Genomic DNA, 16,741 nt, shown 5'->3' with positions numbered 1-16,741 from the left:
GCGACCCCAAATGGGGTCTCCAAAAACTTCCGTGGGGTCGCCAATTATCTTCTGTATTCAGTCTAAAATTATTATTATGCCAGGTGAAACAAAGGAAAATCATATTGGGGGAAAAAATCTGCCTTTTTCTTATTTACACGCAGTTAAGAGAAGAGAGAACATATGTTTTCGTCTTTCAACGAGATCTGGTTCTGCCTATGGGCTACTCCGCTGATAGAAACAATGTAACTATCTGCTCCCACTATATGCAAACTCAACTTGTTCCCGGTATTTCAAGTAAAACAAAATAAAAAGACATAGGTAGCCTAATAGCCAAAATGAAGAGGTGGCTGCTTAAAAAATCGAACAAAAGCTCGGAAGTGCCAGCTACCAGTGCGTCTACTCCTCCGCGATCCTCAGATGGGACAAGTCTACAGGCCGGTGAGAATAAAAAGGAACAAACGAGGCGTCGGCATTATCAGAAAGAATTTCTAAAATATGGATTCACTTGCCAAGTAAAAGATAACCTCGACCACCCACAATGTGTGATTTGCGGCGATGTTCTGGCGAATGAGAGCTTAAAACCTGTCAAAATGAAACGACATCTCGAAACCCGCCATCCCGAGGACGCTACGATACCAATTACTTTCTTTCTGCGAAAAGAACCTGCCCTGCAAGGGCAGAAGACCGTAGTGCATGGGCAAGCTACCTTGCCCACCAAAGCCTTGGCAGCTTCCTACGAAGTGGCCCACCTTGTGGCAAAAGCACAGAAGCTACACACAATTGCCGAAAGCCTCATCCTCCCTGCAGCAATTGCGATGACCACCGCAACGTATGGTGAAAACATTGCAAGTGCGCTCAAGCAAATCCCCCTCTCCAATGATACAGTGTCCAAGCGCATTATCGAGATCGCTAATGACATGAAATGTCAGATAATCGAGAGAGTAAAAAACTGCAGGTTTTCTTTACAGTTAGGTGAGTCTACTGACGTGACAAGTGTCGCGCAATTATTGGTGTTTGTTCGCTACATTTATGAAGGAAAACTTCACGAGGACATGCTGTTCTGCTCTCCGATGGAAGGAAGATGTACCGGCAGTGACATTTTTAATTGTCTCAATGGTTGGATGGAAGATGCAGGGCTGCAATGGGCCAACTGCATATGCACAGACGGTGCGGCAGCTATGTTGGGGAAAAATAAAGGGCTGAAAGCAAAGGTCCTTAGCGTTGCACCACATGCCAAGTTCACCCATTGCATTATCCACAGAGAGGCCCTGGCATCCAAGACACCCGAGCTTAACAATGTTCTCCAGACAGCAATTAAAATGGTGAATTTCATCAAATCTCGCCCACTCAATACTAGACTCTTCACCCTTCTCTGCCAGGAAATGGGGTCTACACACGAATCCCTTCTTTTCCATTCTGAAGTTAGGTGGCTTTCACGGGGCAAGGTCCTTACAGGCCTGTTTGAGTTGCGAAGCGAGGTTGTCATGCATATTCGACAAATTAAATATGCTCAAGCTTTCACTACAAGGCCTCAACACTAACATCCTGACCCTCTCGAACAAAGTGAATGCTTTCACAAAAAAGCTGCAGCGTTGGGCAGTCCGTGCGGAGGGTGGGGATTTTGAGATGTTTTCGGAGCTGCATGACTTTTTGGAGGAGGATGACGTGAATGTCAATTCATTGAAGGCCTCCATCAACGCTCATCTCCAAAGCCTCCTCGAAAAATTCCATCAATATTTTCCGACGGAAAATGTGGAGAATCATTATTGGATACGACAACCATTCACCAGCTGCTCTTCAAACGATCTGTCATCTGAGCTCGAAGATGCGCTGCTTGAGCTATCCAGTGACCGAACCATACAGACATCGTTTGCCTCAAAATCACTGGATGAATTCTGGCTGTCTGTTGCGCAGGAATACCCCGGATTGTCCAAGGCTGCCATGGAAATTCTAACGCCTTTCGGGTCAACCTATCTGTGCGAGAAGACATTTTCGTCCCTCGCATATATAAAAAATAAATACAGATGTCGGCTCAGCACCGTGGAGGAAAATCTCCGTGTCGCCGTATGCAGCATTCCTCCTAGAATTAACTTGCTATGTTCACGGAAGCAGGCCCACCCTTCCCATTGAAATTGTTAAAGATAGTAAACCAGAAAAGCGAAATAAAAAAATACCGTTATTGTTATCGCCATGAATATAATCCATGTAACGTTGTAGGCCTAATGCTGTATGTGTGTGTGTGTGTGTGTGCTTGTGTGTGCGCGCGCGCCACGCACATAGCGTTCTGATCTGATAGCGGCAGTCTACACTTGTTTAATCGTGATTGTTTGGTTTTCTCGGTTCTTGTTCATATGGAATAAACAAAACTAATTACTTTGCTTACTATTTTTTGCTTGGTTTAGTTGTTAACGTTTGAGGGGGTATTTTGAGTAAGGACTTAGAGTGGGTTTGGGGAAAGTAGGGTCGTCAGACTTCGTCATACATTTTCGTGGGGTCGCCAGACAAAAAGTTTAAGATCCACTGTTCTAGATTATACTTTTTTTATATTTTATATTTCTTTTCATTATTTTATATTTAACTTGATTATATTACTAGGCTGTCTGTAATGTAAATCGTATTTTTTATAACAAGAAAGCTCTTTTGAAGTGAAGGTCAGAGCAGTGTGTCAGTATCGGAGAACCAATCTGTCAAATGATTTATTAACACATCATTGGTAGATCTGGTGACACTCTGGATAGATGGCAGCATGATGCCGTGTATATCTAAAGAACTGAGGGCTTCACAATCTGTAAACCCTTTTAGAACATACTTTATTTTTCTCCTCCAACTAATCCTACCTTTCAAAAGTATCTGTGTGATTCTGATTTGCTGTTTTTCACAAAGCCGTCTAGTTATATTTGAAGACATCCTTTATGCTCCATTTGATAAAAAAACATTTTCAATAGCGTACTCAAACTGCTTGCCCTGGGTCTGTTGTGAGTGTGTAATTAACTCAATGCTTCAGTTTAAGTCACACAGCACAGATAGGACATTTCAATTTATTATGTTCCATATACATCAATATTCTTCAACAGTAATACAAAAAAAAGAAGATTCAAAGTGGGACATTTGTTTTTATACAAACAGGGCATGATACCTTCAGATACACATAGTGTCTTCTTCAACATACTGCAAAGCAAATCTTTATTAGTCAATGTTTCCGTGTCAGTAAGCTTTCCGGGCGCAACCAATAGGAAACCTGCGGGCCATATTCAGGGTCCAACAGCCAATGAGCATCCGTGTTCCGCTAGAGTCCGCATGGAGTCCCGCCTCCCAACCGTCAATCAGGCAATGATAGAAAACAAAGTGATAACATAAAAAAGAAGAAAACTACATGGAAATGAAAGAACTCCTTAGGAGTCTTTGTTCTAAACGTCTTTTCTTCGTTCTTCTTCTGAGATAGTTCCCGAGGCCCCAACGTGCCCCAAGGACTGGTATTCCCGACGTTCCCCGGGAAGAACAGGTGGGGGGGGGGGGGGGGCAGGGGGTCTGAGCAGCCCCCCCCCCCGCGCCTGGACCAAAGTTCAGTCAAAAGCCGCATTCTTGGCAAGTGCTTTTCTATGCTGTGTGTGTGTGTGTGTGTGTGTGTGTGTTCTAAGCGGTGGTGGCGGGCTGTGGTTTGTTGATGTGAGACCTGTTACAGAGAGAGGGGGGGGGGGGGGGGGGGGGGGGGACATGTTAAGGTACTTGTTGGCTTTATTAACCGGTTAATGGTCGGACATGTGATAGCATGATGGAGGATGAGGGCGGGGGGAGGGGCTGATGCCATGTTGGTGTCTGGTACAGAGAATGCCTGAATGGTGCCAGACGGTGAGCTACGCGTGCTTCTAGAGCTATGGTTGAGTCAGGTGACAGGTCAGGTCAGGTGACCCAGTAAGGCTGGGGTTTGGACCCAGCTCCAGCCAATGGCTGAGTCGGTGATCCATGAGTACAACTCTTTCAAAATAAGTGTTTTAAAACGTCTCAACGTTGACATCAGGTTTATTGAACGGAAAATGGGTTGGTGTAAAGTGTCAGAAATGGAGGTCATAGCTTATTATTATTAATATTATCATTATATTATAATAAAATGTACAGCCCAACATAAAAATAAAAAATGTCTGATTCAACCCAATGCTACATTACATAAACAACATTTGAGAATGATTTTTGACATTTTGCAGAGGACTGTTTTCAGGGGGAGATTTGAGAGTTTTTTTAAACGGTCAGAAGAAAAGCAAAAAAAAGTAAAAGACAAAAAAAAGCATTCAGAACACATGCCAACACGGCGGCCATTTTGAGGGATTTGTGTTGTTTTTGTCAATGCAAGTTTGGAGCATTTTAAAAAGAAATGTGTGTTTCAAACAGATAAATCAAACAATCAACACATGAGACTGCCTGTTTCCATGACTACCAAGACCCCCAGCATCCAGCCTCCGAGGCTACTAGGTGGACACTTATGAGGCGGACAATCTGGAAGAGAAGAGAGAGAACGGGCAGCCATGATGAGAGAGGGGCATGCAGCACGAGACAGATGGACTCACAGACACATCATGAGGACATTGAGAACATCGAGGTAACACAGTGGTGGTAACACGTCGGTGAAGGTGGAGGAGGCGTGGAGCGACGAGCTCCTAGCATACTTCAGTAACACATGCCGACACACACTGAGGAACATGATAGACACGACCGGAAGGCATTCAGAAGCAAAACACACCAGTGGAGATGAACTCTAGACACAAGTGGAGAAGAACTCTAGAGACACCAGTGGAGATGAACTCTAGAGACAGCAGTGGAGATGAACTCTAGAGACAGCAGTGGAGATGAACTCTGGAGACAGCAGTGGAGATGAACTCTAGAGACAGCAGTGGAGATGAACTCTGGAGAAACGCGACAGCGCTGCGGGGCCAAAGACACGCTGGAGGAGGACGTTGTGAGGGGGATGGAGATCTAACTGATCAGTGGAGACCTGAGGACCCTAAGGTATACGCCCCCCTGAGGCTGATGGGGAGGCTGCAGATACAGCTCAAGGGTCTCCATAGCAACCAAGCATTCCTCTGGATGCCCGACTGTATCCAGGTCAGACATAAAAGGCCTTCGACTCACCAGTCCATAACCTAACCTGTTACTCCACTAGTATTCGTTAACCGTTTGTCATCTAGAACCGTTTGACTATACGGCCAAACCTGACCGCTGTCAAACGGTCAGAGTTAATAAAACATCAGGTTTTATTAACTCATTTACCAAATATAGGCTTTTGATTAGCCGCGACTAAACAAGCAACAGGATGAGGCTTTATTTAGTAACCAATCAACTCCGCCCAGCGCTTCTAGATGTAGGGGCGGGGCTTAAAGGTAGGGGCGGGGCTTGGAGGCAGGGCCGGGGCCTGGGCAGGATGCTGAGTGTCTAGGGAGACCCCGATGCTGGGCCACCAGTCAGGGATCAGCTGTGAACCGGACGGGTGGTTACCTGCTGGCTTTGAACCCCTTGAGCTTCTGGACGAAGAAGCTCTCCAGGACCTCGGCGCACTGGAAGAAGGGCGAGTCGTTGGGGTTGTAGTAGCGGCAGTTGTCGAACACTTTGGTCACGTCCGCCACAAACTCTGTCAGCTTGCGATAGTGACGGAGCTGCAGCCGGCCCTCCATGGTGGCCAGGTCTGGGGAACAATGTTAAAGGTAAAACACTGTTATAACGAGTATTAAACCATTAGGTCTGGGGAACAAGCACGGGTTAAACCAAGTGATATACCAAGTATTAAACATTTAGGTCCTGGGAGAACCCCTAGAGGTTAAACTAGGTTAAACGCTGTGTTACAGTAGGGCTGCTCGATTATGGAAAAAATCATAATCACGATTATTTTGGTCAATATTGAAATCACGATTATTCAAACGATTTTTTTTGAGTTTGAAAACATGATGCATTTATTCAGCATGTCTCTCCCAAAAGCACTTAGTAACTGAGAACTTTGAAATTCGGCTTAAAAAAATACACAGAATGGTCAAAAAGAAAATGTTCAAATCTAAAAGAATGTACAGATATGTATCCAGCTGTTCGGCGCTTTCTATAAAACATTTAATAAAAATAAAATTAAAATAAAATCGAAAACTAGATAATATTAGTTTTGTGATCGTTTGACGCTAAAATCGAAATTCGATTAATCGCCCAGCCCTAATACAGAGTATTAAACCATTAGGTCTGGGGAACAACTAGGGGTTGAATTCTGGACGCTCTTATATCAGGTTTTAAACCATTAGTTGATCACATTAACATTCAGGGCCTTTAGCAGATGCTTTTATCCAGAGCCACTTACAATAAGTAAAGTTGTCAGAAGAAAGAGAAATAACAATATATCACTGTTGGCACCGTAAGGATGTTCATAGAACCAATCTCCAAGCAATAACCATCACTAGGTTAACCCATTCCTCATACGCAACAGAGATAGCTAGGATAAGATGCTACACAATGCCAAGTACTGTTTATAAGTGCCAAGACGTACAACAACGGTGTTGTACAAAGATGGCCGTGGATTTTGATTTATAGAAAGAACCTTGCACAACATGAACCAGTAGAGAACCATTTCTGGCCAGACATTGGTTGATTATACAAGTGACATCTCTGGACAGCATGGAAGACCAATCAGAAACAAGAAGGTGTCTCTTTGGCGAGCTGCTGCTCACCCATTGGCTCCTTAATGACGCGGTAGTAGTCGGGGGCGTCGCTGGGGTCCACCGGCTCCAGGAAGGGCCACGCCATCTTATGAGTCTGAGGAGACGACGCAATTAAATGCTCAATCACACGGGGATGACTTAAAAACAGTATAGCTGCTAGCAACAATTTCTCTTGGTCCTGGGCAGCATGAAACATAACCAACACTAGCTGTCATGAAAAATTTACCCTTTTTTCATGACTAACTATTATCATTTTTTAAAGATTTATTTTTTAAATTTTTATGCCTTCTAGAGAGAGATAGACATGAAGGTCTTGGAGTGAGTGGGGAGGACATGCAGCAAAGGACCGCGGGCAGGAATCAAACCCTGGTTGCTGCGATAAGGACTGGGCCTTAATGGTACAGGCTTTGCCCAGGGAGCCACGGGGCGCCGCACAACTTCCCATATCAAACTCCTGAAGACCTTCAATATGTCTCAGGTGTCCCAGTGCCCCGCCCCCTGGTTCCCCATCCCCCGGTGCCCCGCCCCCAGTACCTGCAGCGAGCGCAGGATCCTGCGCAGCCCCTCGTAGTCCTTGTCGGTGAGCGGGGTGAGCACCGTCATGTCGTCCTCGGTGGACTGGCACTGCGGACACACGTACACGTCGATGTGGTTGGCCTCGCTCTGCAGGATGCCCACGCAGCGGCCGTGGTACCAGTTCTGGCAGCGGTCGCAGCCGATGTAGAACCTGGGGGAGGGGCAGAGGTTCAGGATAGGGCTGGAGGGTCCTTTACTCACTGTGATAGGCTCAGTGTGTGAGCAAAGATCAACACAACAACACAACAACCACTAGACTATCAGAACTGAATTGACGTTCTCCGGATATTAGTCATTTGAGGAAAACATTCCAAGAATTGTTTCTTCGGGTATTTTCGGTCCCTCCCTCCTTCTTCATAAGTTTTATTCTTTCTTTCTTTCTTTATTATTCTCTACAAACTTTAGGGCCTATCTCCTTCCTCAATTTTTCACCTAGAGACTCCATTCAAGTTTTAAAATATTCAGAATAGCTTGAAATTGCGCGCTTCTTTTCAGATTTTTAAAATATTTTATGCTTTTTAAGATATTCTATTTTTATAATACTATCTTTTTTTTAACATGGGAGTCAATGAGAGGACGGCGGAGTGGTACTTCAACCTGTGTTGCCAGATTGGGCAGTTTTTCCCGCTAGATTGGGCTACTTTTCAAGGACGTTCAGGCAGTGTTGCCAGATTGGGCTGTTTTTTTCCCACTCTATTGGGCTACTTTTAGTCACGCACCGGCTCGCTATTCTCTTACACACGCACGCATGCACGCAGGGAAATACATTTGACCTTTTAGATTCTTCAGTTCAATTAATTTTACATTACTGCATTTTTAGCAATGCTTTGCGCTTTTCATTCAGCTGTCACTTTATTTGTTTCCAACCATTTACATTTTCTTAAATTGTGTGCATGTTAACATTGTTTTCTCCATTTAGACTTTTGAATTTTTGTTCAAATCCCTTCACTTGATTTAAGCCATTTAACGTTTCTTTATGTCTTAATCTATGTGGCTTCATTAAAAAATATTTTCAACCTCACTTTGCTGTTGTTCTAACATGTTGTTCTGACATGTTGTTCCAACATGTTGTCCTAACATGTTGTTCTAACACGTCGTTCCAGTGTGACCGTGGACCTACTGCGTCTCGTCATACGGCGTCCGGCAGATGCAGTAAAGCTCCTGGCCGCCGCCCACTTCCTCCACCACGACGACCATCTCGGGGGCACTTCCTGTCTCCTGAGCACTTCCCGTCTCTGGACAGCTTCCCGCCTCGGGCCCGTCTCCCGCCTCCGTCCCACTTCCTGCGGCCTCGGGACAGCTTCCTGTGTCAGCAGCGGCGCCCCCCTGCTGGCCCCGCCTGCAGCCCGGACACACGAAGTCCTCCAACTTCTTGGCCTCCTTCTCCGTGATGCCCACACACACGCCGTGGAACCAGTTGGAGCACAGGTCGCAGCCGATGTAGAACCTGGAGACCACAGAGCCAAAGCATAAGAACACAGAGGAACCACAGAGCATGCAAACCACAGAACAGAGGCCCACAGAGGAACCACAGAACCAAAGAGGAACCGCAGGGCATGAGAACCACAGAACCTGGACACCAGTAGCGATCTGGCAGGGACGCTAGTCTAATTGGTTGTAGGTCCAATCAGAGCAGAGTCCTGACAGAGCGGCTCCAGACTAAACTTCATAAACTAAAACGGTTCTAGCATTGTCAGACTGGGCCTAAACTCAAACACACACTGTATGAGGGGCCCTCTGAAGCTGATCAGAGGCCAAGGGCACCGTGGGGAGGGGGGGTCTGAGGAGGGGGGAGGGGGTTTGAGTCTTACTTGGCCTCGTCGTAGGGCGTCCTGCAGAGGCAGTACAGCTTGGCCTCCTTCTTGTGGTCCCTGGAGGCCGAGAGACCCTTCTTCTTCTTGTGCTTCAGGGGGTCCCGCTCCGCCCGTTCCTTGTCCCGCGGTCTCTCCCGCTGCTTGTCTCTCTCCCTCTCCCTCTCGGGGGGCCTGTCTCTCTCCTTCTCCCTCTCCGCCGGCCTCTCCTTGTCCGAGGGTCTCTCCTTGTCCGGGGGGGGTCTCTCCCTCTCCAGGGGCCGGTCTCTCTCCGGGGGCCGGTCTCTTTCCCTCTCCTTGTCCCTTTTCTTGCTCTTTTCGCGGTGCTTGTCTCTCTCCCGGCTCCGCTCCTCCTCCCGCTTGCGTTTGTGGGAGGAGTGGGCGGGGGGTTGTGATGACGACGGGGGCGGCGGCGACGTCAGGGGGTGGGCGGGGTGAGGCGTTGCCTTGGCGACGGCGGCGGCGGCCTGGGTGATGGCCGCCCGTGCTTTCTCCTTCTCCCTCTGCAGCCGGACGATGTCCCGCTTCAGCTCGTCCTGGAGGGCACACACACGTGTACAGAAACACACACACACACACACACACACACACACACACACACACACACACGTGTACAGAAACACACACACAAACACACATACAGAAACTCACACACACACACGTACAGAGAGAAACACACACACATGTACACAGACACACACACAAATTGACATCTAGGTGGCAACCAAGATTATAGACTGCTCTAGACTCTATCCAGTGTCATGTCTCCGCAGGCTGCTAAGCTTCGAGGTCTCCTTGGTCTGAAAGTCTCAAATCAATATAATATAATATCTATATGATATTATATTATGATATTATGAACCCATAAACGACAGCATTGAGTTCTCCGACGTCTCTGGTACTTCCACAACAAGTAAAGACTCGCAGTGGTGGTTATCTTGGTCATGGTGGAGAAGGAATTGGCGGAAAGAAAAGATGGTGTTCAAAAGAGGTAGGTTTGTGTACTTACGCGAGGAAACTCAACAAATATTGCGCTGCTTTTTGGTGTGAACGCACAGTAAATGTTTGCCCTCTGGTCTACTGGGGGCGCTGTGGGACCTCCGGTCCCCTAGGGGGCGCTGTGTCACCCACCTGTACTTGCAGCTGCAGCTCCTTGTCCAGCAGCGCCCTCTTCTTCAGGATCTCGGCCTTCAGCTGCTCCTTGTGTTTGTACAGCAGCGCCGTCAGCTTGGTGGCGTTCTGCTTGGAGCGCTTCTGCTCCACCACCTCCTCCTTCTTCCTCTTCTTGGCCGCCTGCTTCTCGTCCTTCTCCATCTTGTCCAGGATGAACTTCATCACCTGGTTGCAAACCATCATCCTGGGGGAGGGGGCAAGGAGAGTCAGCCGCCGCACCTTCAGAGCCCTCGATCAGCTGTATGGTCTTTCTCCAGGGGGTCTCTCCCTCTGGTCTTAGCCTCCCTCCTTACACCCCCCCTCTTAAGCACTTATTGTAAGTTGTACGTCCTAGCAGTTAAAAATAGTACTTAGCATTGTGTAGCATCTTATCCTAGCTATCTTTGTTGTGTATGGGGAATGGGTTAACCTAGTGCTTGGCACTTGGTTCTATGAACATCCTTACTGTAGAGGTATATTGTTTAACTTTCTTCAGACTAATGTATTTATTGTAAGTGCCTCTGCTAAACGCCCTGAATGTAAATGGTCTGTGGTTGGTGACCTCCCATTTAAGATGGGATTCCCGTTTCAATATCCGATGGCAGTTTGTTAGGAGCTGCCGGGAACCGAACCGGCGACCCCGCGGTGAGAGTCCTGACCTGTGGTTCTCCTCGCGCTCCGCCGCCGCCAGACTCTTCCTCTGCTTCTGCTGCTCCGAGGCCGTCTGCTTCACCGTCGCCTAGGAGACGCACAACACATCAACAAGAGGCTGGAGCGGGTGGGGCTAGATCATCACAGCACAACACATCCTAGAAGACATCTAGATGATCAGACAGACTGATAGAACCTAGATGGTCAGTCAGACCATGGCCAGATGCCCCAGCAGCCCCTGGATCCTTGTGCTCTACCTGTTTGTTGAGGCTGTCTGCGGGGCTGGAGCCCAGCAGGGCCTGCTCTCTCTGCTCCCTCTTGCTCTCGGTCTTCTTCTTCTTGGGCGGCGGCTGTGGTTGATGGAGCTGGTTCTGCTGCTGTTGATGGAGCTGGTTCTGTTGTGGCTGCGGTTGGTGCTGCAGCCGGCCCAGCTCCCCCGGGCTGGGGACCACGCTGGCCTGGGCCTGGATGGTCACCAGGTTCTGGATCTGGTGGGTCTGGACCTGCCCCCCAGGCTGCTGGATCTGGATGGGGAGCTGCAGCTTGATCTGCTGGGGCACCGCCCCGCCCTGGGCCTGCATCTGGGCCTGGATCTGGGCCTGGATCTGGGCCGCTACGTGTGGCGGCAGGGCGGACAGCAGCTGGACGGGCTGCTGGAGGCCCGGCACGCTGATAAGCTGGTGCCGGAGGGGGGACTGCACCTGGAGCTGGGGGGCCTGCAGCGGGCTCTGGGTCTGCTGCTGCTGCTGGAACTGGACCTGCAGTTTGGGCTGGACCGTCACCTGCTGCTGGGGGTTCTGGGGGATCACCTGGATGTGGGGCTGGGACTGGAACTGGACCTGCTGGAGCTGGCCTTGGACCTGCTGGAGCTGGCCTTGGACCGGCTGGAGCTGGCCTTGGACCGGCTGGAGCTGGCCTTGGACCTGCTGGAGCTGGCCTTGGACCTGCTGTTGGGGCAGAAGCTGCGTCTGCACCTGCTGCTTGGGTTGGAGGAGGGCTTGTGTCTGGACCTGCTGTGGTTGGGGCTGGAGGTGGGCTTGGATCTGTTGTTGGGGCTGGAGTTGTGTTTGGAGCGGATGCTGCTGGGGCTGGAGGTGAGTCTGAACCTGGATCTGTTGCTGGGGCTGGAGGTGAGTCTGAACCTGGATCTGTTGCTGGGGCTGGAGGTGAGTCTGAACCTGGATCTGTTGCTGGGGCTGGAGGTGGGCTTGTGTCTGGAGCTGCTGGAGGGGTTGCGTCTGGATCTGGGCCTGGATCTGGATCTGCTGCTGGGGCTGGAGGTGGGGCTGGAGGTGGGGCTGGAGGGGGGCTTGTGTTTGGAGGGGTTGCGTCTGGAGGGGTTGGGTCTGGATGGGTTGCGTCTGGAGGGGCTGTTGCGCCTGGATCTGGATCTGCTGCTGGGGCTGAATATTGGCGTGGGTCTTGCCTTGCGGTGCGGCGTTCTGGGTCTGGAACTGGACCTGGATCTGGGGGTGATATTGGGGCTGCAGCCGGGGCTGGTGGGGGGCCGGCGAGAGGGTCTGGTGGTTCTGGAACACTACCTGAGGCTGGGTCTGGGCGGGGGCCTGAGCTGGGAGCGGAGAGGTCTGCTGGGCGGGCGTGGCCACCTGGGACTGGGGCTGGATCTGGACTCTGATGGTCTGCATGTGGGCCAGAGGCGGTGCCTGTGTGACCTGAATCTGAGGCCGGAGCTGGGCCTGAGTCTGGGGGGGCGGCCTCACAGCGGCCTGGGAGACCGCAGGCGAGGACAGGAGAGTCTGAGGGGGGGCGTGCATGGGGGAGACCGGACTCTGGGGAAGGAGCTGCTGTGTGGGGGCGGCGTGCTGGACCAGGGGGTGGGACTGGACCGGGGGCGGGACCGGGGGGCTGACGGGGGAGGAAGCAAAGGCGGCCGGTTGGTTGATGGCTGACGAAGGGGCAGGGAGGCTGCCGAGGCTGGACAGAGGGGCCAGCGGGGGAGGCTGCGTGGGGAAGGCGGGCGGCTGGGCCTGAGGGGGGGCTGGGGTCCAGACCCCCGCCTCTCGGGGGGGCTGGGCCATCCGGAGCTCCGCCAGCGCTGTGAGGGAAGAGGGGTGGGGAGAGCCAGAGGAGAGGGGGGGGGGGGAGAACCAGAGGAGAGGGGGGGAGAGAACCAGAGGAGAGGGGAGAGGGGGGGTGAGAACCAGAGGAGGACAAGATGGTTTCATGACTTCTCCAACACTGCTTTAACAATGATGGGTCCCCAGAAAACAAGTTTGGGTGTTTTCTAAACCATGTGGCTGCACCACTACAGAACCATGATCCACTATGATCCACAGTGATCCACTGCATCCCCGGGAGGGAGGGCCTTCAGGACACGGTCACCACCCCCAAGCCCCCTAACCCCAAAACAGCTGATACCCCTGAACGACGGTGACACAACAGAACAACATGGCGGTACTAGTGCAGGTGTGTGCGTGCGTCCGGGCGGGTCTTACCTGGCACTGAGGGCGTGGTCGCCGTGGCCGTGACTGGCGTGACAACCGCCGCCGCCATGGGAACGTAAAGGGGCTTGGCCGCGTGGGCATGCAGTGCGGCCGGAGCGGGGGGGGAGACAGCGAGGGGGGCCGTGAGACCGGGCTGCGTCCGGACGGGGAACGGGACCGCCGAGGGGAATGTGGCCGGGACCGCCAGGGGGGAGGTGTGGAACGTCGTCACAGCGGGGGCTCCGACGGGCGTCTGCAGGGGCGCCGGCGCCTGAGTGAGGGCAGGGGTAAGGGGGGTCGGGGGGGAGGCGTAGGACACAGCAGGGGGCGGGGCCGCGGTGAAGACCTGCCGTGGGGGGGGCGGGGCCGTAGCTTGTGCTGAACCGGGTCCAGGGACCGGAGTCTGGGTTTGTGCGTAGGTGGGCGGAGGGGACGCCATGGGGGGCTGCGGGGGTCTGGTGAGCACCCGGGTCTGGGGTACGGTGGGGGCCCCGGCCTGGGCCAGGTGAGGGGCCACCAGGGGCGGGGCTATCGCCTGTGTCGGGGAGGGGACGTGGGTTGTGTTGGGAGTCAGGGCGGGGCAGGGGGCCCGGACAGGGGCCGGTGGGACGGCGGAGGCCGGGCCCGCGGGGGTCGGGCCCATGGGGGGAGGAGCCGAGGTCTCTGCGGGGGGCAGGGCCGTAGCGCCGGGGGCCATGGGGGTGAAGAGGAAGCGCTGGACGTCCCCATTGGGCATGGCGGCCTGCATCAGCTGCTGGCCGGGGGCGGGGATGACGGTGACCCCCTGGGGGAGGATCTGCAGCTGGCCCTGGGTCTGGCCCTGGCCCTGGATCACCACCGTCAGGCCCGGGTTCCCCGCCTGCGCCCCCTGGGTGAGCTGCAGCAGCTGGGCCATGGTGAGCTTCACCTGGCCCTGCTGGGGCCGGCCGGGTTGGGGGCTGGGGGGCGGGGCCGAGGGGGGCGTGGCCTGGGCCGTTCTCTGGATCAGGCCGGTCTGAACGGGGCCGGCATTCGACCCGGGGGAACCTAGGAAAACACAGAACAGGGAGGAACTCCTGATGAGCCTGGTTCTACTGGGGCAGAACCCCGTCTCACAGGTCAACTCAACACGCTAGAGAGCGCATATCAGAACCACAGAGTTTGAGACTACCTTGCTGGGTCACTACTGGACCTCCGGCCACGGAGACGCCGGGCGCGGCCCCCTGGACCGGAGAGCGATACGACGCCACGTTCTGCAACAGAGAGGAGGAGGAGGAGTCAGAGCTGGTTGCTGTGGCGACGTCTCGCAGATATGAGGAACGCCGGAGAGAAATTACAGATGTGACGGAGGAGAGGAGAGACAGACAGCAACAGAGAGTCAACGAAATAGAGTCAGAGAAAGATAGGCAGAGAAAAAGAGAGAGACCGAGACAGTGAGGCAGAGAGAGAGAGAGAGAGACAGTGAGGCAGAGAGAGAGAGAGAGAGAGAGAGAGAGAGAGAGAGAGAGAGAGAGAGAGAGAGAGAGAGAGAGAGAGAGAGAGAGAGAGAGAGAGAGAGAGAGAGAGAGGAGAAATAGAGAGTGAGACAGAGAGAGCGAGCCCCTCTGGGTGTCGGACCTTCTGTGTGGAGGCCCTCAGGTTGAGGTTCCCCGTGGTGGGGTGCAGGGTGCTGTAGGTGCGCAGGTTGGCCGGGGGTCCGGAGGGGAAAATCCCCACCGCGTCCTGAGCGCCCCCTGCTGAGAGGACAGGGGCAGACATCAGACAGGTACCAAACTTTATCACAGAGCACATTCCATGCACAAACAAAAGGCTTGGCGAGGGAATCAATAAATAAATTGAGATTCTAATAATAATGAAAAAAAATACTAATCCCAGATATATATATATATATATATATATATATATATATATATATATATAGATATAGATATATATATATATATATATATATATATATATAGATATAGATATATAGATATAGATATAGATATAAGGGGTGGATTGAAACAAAAAGAGTTGTCCTAGTTGATTAGTATAAGTAAGGATGCTAAACAAAAAGGTTTTACGGTTTTGAAGACCAAGCATTTATCTTTCACTGAAAGCAACATGCAATGTCATTCCAATCTCAACCTACTTCCGTAAGACATTGGAAATAGAAATAAAAGTGTGATTTCCCGGTGAAACGTGGACAGAGGAAAAGCAGGCGGGGTGAGAGCTGAGCCTTCAGGCTTTGATCGGACCATGGAGACCGGACCGAGCAGGTTCCTCTGATTCTGTACAACATGAACCGTCAAACTGGAACATGAAGCAGCACAGACATGCCAAGTCCTTACATACTCTATTTAGCTGTAGAAGACGACCACAGAACCATCGGGTGGATGAATAGGTGAATTATGAATTGGGAATCATCCTAGAAGCCACGTTAACAGTGAAATCCTCCAGAACTCTGTTCAAATCAACCAGCAGTGGGTCTGTCCCAACAATAAAAACAAGCTTCTTATTGTTGTTGTTCAAAAACAGATCAGGGCCAAGATGCCTGTGCAGAGCCATGCTGCTTTTGCAAACTACAATTCAAATTAATTAAATTGGGAAAAAATAAAGTAATCAACTATAACAAAGGTCGTCCCGCCTCCCGCCCTACCTCCGGGCGCGGCGGGAATGCCAGGCGCCTCGACCTCGCTGCTAGCGGCCAGCGGCGGTTTAGCAGCGAGGAGCGGCCCAGCCCTGGGGACGACGGGGCCCCTGGCCGACGAGACGCCCCTTCTACCGGCTGCAACACACACCAGGACAGCCGGTGTCAAGCACCGCACCACCGCACCGAGGCTACTGCTACCGCTAGCTCCTGCAACCGCTAGCCTAGCCAGCACTAGATAGAACCCTGCCTTCACACAATATATTTATATAGAGTATGAGTGTGTGTGAGTGAGTGAGTGAGTGTTCATAGCTAAACGCAGATGAATGACACAGAGACCAGTGGAGACCAGAGAGGCGTTGGGCCGGCCAGTGTGTTCCAAGAACTGACAACAAGCAAACAAACCCATTGGAGAAGACATTGTGTGTGAGATGTAGTGAGTGAGTGAGAAAGTGAGAGAGTCGCACTAGAGGGTGAGTGAGCGAGCAGGCCTCTCACCTGAGGCGGCCTGGCTGGCCTGCCCCTGCTTGACCCAGGAGGCGAAGGACTGGTGCAGGTCCTTGTCCTTCTGGAAGGGCACGGGGGAGCTGAGCTTGGAGGCCAGCACCAGCTTGGCCCCGGGGGTCAGCCCGGCCCCCCGCAGGGCTGAGGTGGAGGAGGAGGACGAGGAGGACGAGGAGGACGAGGAGGGCGAGGTGGCCATGGAGACGGCGGGGGAGGTGGCCGTGATGGAGGAGATGGAGGTGGTGAGGCCGGCCTTCTGCTGCTCCAGACGTTTCTGGAACACAAGGTGGAGGAGATGAGGAGAGGGGTCAGGGTCAGGGTAAG

At 52.0% G+C, this 16,741-nt stretch overlaps 1 protein-coding gene across 2 annotated transcripts in view; it reads right to left on the bottom strand.

Moving 5' to 3' along the window:
• Positions 1-3,004: 3,004 nt before the first annotated feature.
• The window catches only part of LOC307082287 (nucleosome-remodeling factor subunit BPTF-like), a 30,349-nt gene continuing 16,612 nt past the window's right edge, over positions 3,005-16,741 (bottom strand). Inside the window, exons 18-30 of one of the 2 annotated variants that reach the window (XM_079745803.1) lie at positions 16,412-16,691; positions 14,899-15,017; positions 14,453-14,534; positions 13,315-14,328; positions 11,116-12,914; positions 10,867-10,946; positions 10,187-10,412; positions 9,056-9,591; positions 8,365-8,691; positions 7,203-7,395; positions 6,678-6,762; positions 5,470-5,656; positions 3,005-4,473 (exon numbers count right to left, since the gene is read on the bottom strand). In XM_079745803.1, coding sequence (XP_079601929.1) covers positions 4,458-4,473; positions 5,470-5,656; positions 6,678-6,762; positions 7,203-7,395; positions 8,365-8,691; positions 9,056-9,591; positions 10,187-10,412; positions 10,867-10,946; positions 11,116-12,914; positions 13,315-14,328; positions 14,453-14,534; positions 14,899-15,017; positions 16,412-16,691 — 4,944 coding nt within the window. In that variant the 3' untranslated portion in view covers positions 3,005-4,457. The remainder of the gene's footprint in view (positions 4,474-5,469; positions 5,657-6,677; positions 6,763-7,202; positions 7,396-8,364; positions 8,692-9,055; positions 9,592-10,186; positions 10,413-10,866; positions 10,947-11,115; positions 12,915-13,314; positions 14,329-14,452; positions 14,535-14,898; positions 15,018-16,411; positions 16,692-16,741) is intronic. The other variant, XM_079745804.1, reaches the window with a different exon arrangement.

Source organism: Pollachius pollachius (assembly GCF_949987615.1).
Source record: "Pollachius pollachius genome assembly, chromosome: 11".
Taxonomy (NCBI): Eukaryota; Metazoa; Chordata; class Actinopteri; order Gadiformes; family Gadidae; genus Pollachius; species Pollachius pollachius.
This window is presented reverse-complemented; position numbering and strand designations above follow the sequence as displayed.